The sequence below is a fragment of the Tupaia chinensis genome, unplaced genomic scaffold (genome assembly GCF_000334495.1).
Source record: "Tupaia chinensis unplaced genomic scaffold, TupChi_1.0 Scaffold144741_1, whole genome shotgun sequence".
In the NCBI taxonomy this organism is placed as follows: domain Eukaryota; kingdom Metazoa; phylum Chordata; class Mammalia; order Scandentia; family Tupaiidae; genus Tupaia; species Tupaia belangeri.
Genome location: NW_006204601.1, coordinates 36626 through 40477, shown reverse-complemented (window position 1 = coordinate 40477; position 3852 = coordinate 36626). Strand labels below are relative to the sequence as shown.

Here is a 3852-nt window from a genome sequence, read left to right as displayed (position 1 = left end):
CGCAGCGCCCTGCCCCGACTGCTGCTGCCGCTGCTGCTGCTGCCCGCCGCCGGGCCGGCCCAGTTCCACGGGGAGAAGGGCATCTCTATCCCGGACCACGGCTTTTGCCAGCCCATCTCTATTCCGCTGTGCACGGACATCGCCTACAACCAGACCATCATGCCCAACCTGCTGGGCCATACGAACCAGGAGGACGCGGGCCTGGAGGTGCACCAGTTCTACCCGCTGGTGAAGGTGCAGTGTTCGCCTGAACTGCGCTTCTTCCTGTGCTCCATGTATGCACCCGTGTGCACCGTGCTGGAGCAGGCCATCCCGCCGTGCCGCTCCATCTGCGAGCGCGCGCGCCAGGGCTGCGAGGCGCTCATGAACAAGTTCGGCTTCCAGTGGCCCGAGCGCCTGCGCTGCGAGCACTTCCCGCGCCACGGCGCGGAGCAGATCTGCGTGGGGCAGAACCATTCCGAGGACGGAGCACCAGCTCTGCTCACCACTGCGCCACCATCAGGGCTGCAGCCAGGCGCTGGGGGCACTCCGGGAGGTCCTGGCGGGGGCGGCGCACCTCCGCGCTACGCCACGTTGGAGCACCCGTTCCACTGCCCGCGCGTCCTCAAGGTGCCGTCCTATCTCAGCTACAAGTTTCTGGGCGAGCGCGATTGTGCCGCCCCCTGTGAACCCGCGCGGCCGGACGGTTCCATGTTCTTCTCGCAGGAGGAGACGCGTTTCGCGCGCCTCTGGATTCTCACCTGGTCGGTGCTGTGCTGTGCCTCTACTTTCTTCACTGTCACCACGTACTTGGTGGATATGCAGCGCTTCCGCTACCCAGAAAGGCCTATCATTTTTCTGTCCGGCTGCTACACCATGGTGTCGGTGGCCTACATCGCGGGCTTCGTGCTGCAGGAGCGCGTGGTGTGCAACGAGCGCTTCTCCGAGGATGGCTATCGCACGGTGGTGCAGGGAACGAAGAAGGAGGGCTGCACCATCCTCTTCATGATGCTCTACTTCTTCAGCATGGCCAGCTCCATCTGGTGGGTCATCCTGTCGCTCACCTGGTTCCTGGCCGCGGGCATGAAGTGGGGCCACGAAGCCATCGAGGCCAATTCGCAGTACTTCCACCTGGCCGCCTGGGCTGTCCCCGCCGTCAAGACCATCACCATCCTGGCCATGGGCCAGATCGACGGCGACCTGCTGAGCGGCGTGTGCTTTGTGGTCCTCAACAGCCTGGACCCGCTGCGGGGCTTCGTGCTGGCGCCGCTCTTCGTGTACCTGTTCATCGGCACGTCCTTCTGTGGCCGTCTTCCGCATCCGCACCATCATGAAGCACGACGGCACCAAGACCGAGAAGCTGGAGCGGCTGATGGTGCGCATTGGCGTCTTCTCTGTGCTCTACACGGTGCCTGCCACCATCGTCATCGCCTGCTACTTCTACGAGCAGGCCTTTCGCGAGCACTGGGAGCGCTCCTGGGTGAGCCAGCACTGCAAGAGCCTGGCCATCCCGTGCCCGGCACACTACACGCCGCGCATGTCGCCCGACTTCACCGTCTACATGATCAAATACCTCATGACGCTCATCGTGGGCATCACGTCGGGCTTCTGGATCTGGTCGGGCAAGACGCTGCACTCGTGGAGGAAGTTCTATACCCGTCTCACCAACAGCCGGCATGGCGAGACCACCGTGTGAAGGGGCGTGCCTTTCGCGCGCCCCTAGTTCCTGGACCCACACCGCGCTTTCCTACACCCAGGAGGCTCCTACAAACTCCTTATTTTATTTTTTTAAATAAAGAACAATCGAAACCATTTCTTTTTTTAGGTTGCTTTTTAAAGAGAACTCTGCCCAACACCCCCCCCACACACACACACACACCAGGTTTGTAATTAAAAGTGTAAATAGTCTTTGTAAATTTAATTATATATTTTCTATTTAAAAGAAAAGAAAAAAAAAAAACGCAGTGAGGGCTCCCAGGCTAAAGAATTGGGAGCGGTGAGGGGGTGTGTGTGTCTGTCTTAAGTGCCCTTTTAAAAACTGCCTGTACTTTGGTTCGAATTTTTTGGTGATTTGGCAGGGCCTGGCCTGCTGGGAGAGGCACCTAGCCCGTGCGCTGTTTTTGTTGGCTGTGAGGAGTTGGGAGTTTGTTCCATTCAACTTCTATAAAAGCCAAATTTGTGAGCCTCCCCACTGACGCAGGGCCTGTGGAAGCTGTTGGATATTTTCAGACAAGACTTGGATTCGTTTTGTTTTGTTTTATTTTGTTTCCCTTTTCCCCTTTCTCTCCCTCCTTACTTGTCTTGTCTCCTTCCCTCAATCTTTGGAAACCTCCCAATAGAGATGAAGACGTGGAAATTAAAAAAAAAAAAAAAAAAAAAAAAAAAACCGGGAGTGGTGGGGAGAGGGCGGAGATCGGGTGAGGAATGGCCTCCACCCCACTGGCCCACTCCCCTGCAGGCAGGAAGATCTTTCTCTCCTTAGACTTCTTTTCAGCTTGCTGCCTCAAGCGCTCAAACTGGGCAGAGAAAGCTTGTGAAGTGTGTGTTTTGAAATAATAACATCCCCCACACACCACCTTGAGTACTGATCCTGATCCCTGGAAAGCTAATGTTTCTCAGAGGAAAAACACAAAAAGCAAAAGCTGAGTATTTATTTGCAAAGTTGAGGGATTTGAGATCTTTATTCTCTCCCCTCTTTCTCTGCATTCAGCTGTCTCAACAGAACATCTCTGACTTGCAGGCTGGCAGTTTGTGGGGTGGTTTGTGTTTATGTGTGTGCTTTTGTTGTTATTTGGGGCTTTTTTCTTTTTCTTTTTCAAAAGACAATAAAAGTGGGTTGAGTTGGAGGGAGGGGCATGGACGGGATGGTGGGATTTTTAGTTTTCCTTTGACAAAAGACTGGTTTCTTTTCAAACTTGTCCAGGAAAAAAAAAAAAAAAAAAAGGTGGGTATCTTTGCTTTAGAAAAAGCTCTGGGCAGGCTGTTTGTGGCTGTGGACATTCTATATCACGAGATTGACAGAATGTTTATAACAGATGTTTCTTATCTTCCCCTTGCCCCCCTCAAATAAAAGTCAAGACTTTTCTTAAGTTAGCTGCCTGAGAAGTGATGTATAAAGTACCTTTGACTGCTGGTACGAGAATTCCAGTTTGACACACATCATTTCTCTCAACGAATTGGAACATTTTAGAATTTCAATTCCAAAGGATTGAAGACAAGTATGCCACATAACTCAATTTTCACAGTCTCCTGTTTCTTGATAATAGTGCAAATTAAAAGCTAATAATCATAATAATAAAGTGCATTTAATTATCTTCCAGAGATTTAGCCCTTTAATTGTATTTAACAGGGTTGTAACATTTTATTAGTTTAACCAAACCACACCTCCTCCTTCCCTCCCTCTCTTACCTACCTGGTTGGGAGTGGGGCAGAGAAGGCACCCAGCCAAGACCTTGCCTTTTGAACTAAAAGATTATAGGGGAAAAGTGCCTTACTATCCTTTGTTGGCCATCTTGACAAGGGAGAAAGTAAGTTAGAACCCCTGCTTCCAAGTGTTTGTGTGTGTTAGTTTATGTTGGAGGAGGGGAGTTGGAAATGTTTGGTGGTAATTGAAGTCATATGTGGGGTTTTGTTTGGAGTTGCATGAAGCCTGGGGATTTCAGCAAAGCCCCCCTCTCCCAAAATAAATAATCTTCCCCCCACCGAATCATTCATGCCAGTGGCTAGTTGAAACTAGCTTTTTATCAAATGACGATGAGTGTGAAGTCCCAACATGAGGTTCCCTCCATTATCAAAGAAGCAGGCTGGGGAGGTGTCACCGCCCCAGAGCTCCATTTGTTGCAGGAGTCTAGAGGATCCCCACAAGGGCTGCGG

At 51.9% G+C, this 3852-nt stretch overlaps 1 protein-coding gene across 1 annotated transcript in view; it reads left to right on the top strand.

Annotated features, from left to right (window-relative positions):
- FZD2 (frizzled class receptor 2) overlaps positions 1–3298 on the top strand; it is a 45243-nt gene extending 41945 nt beyond the window's left edge. The window contains 2 exon segments of the mRNA XM_006167408.2: positions 6–1280; positions 1282–3298. Of these exon segments, the coding sequence (XP_006167470.1) occupies positions 6–1280; positions 1282–1675 (1669 nt within the window). The 3' untranslated portion in view covers positions 1676–3298.
- Positions 3299–3852: the final 554 nt, after the last annotated feature.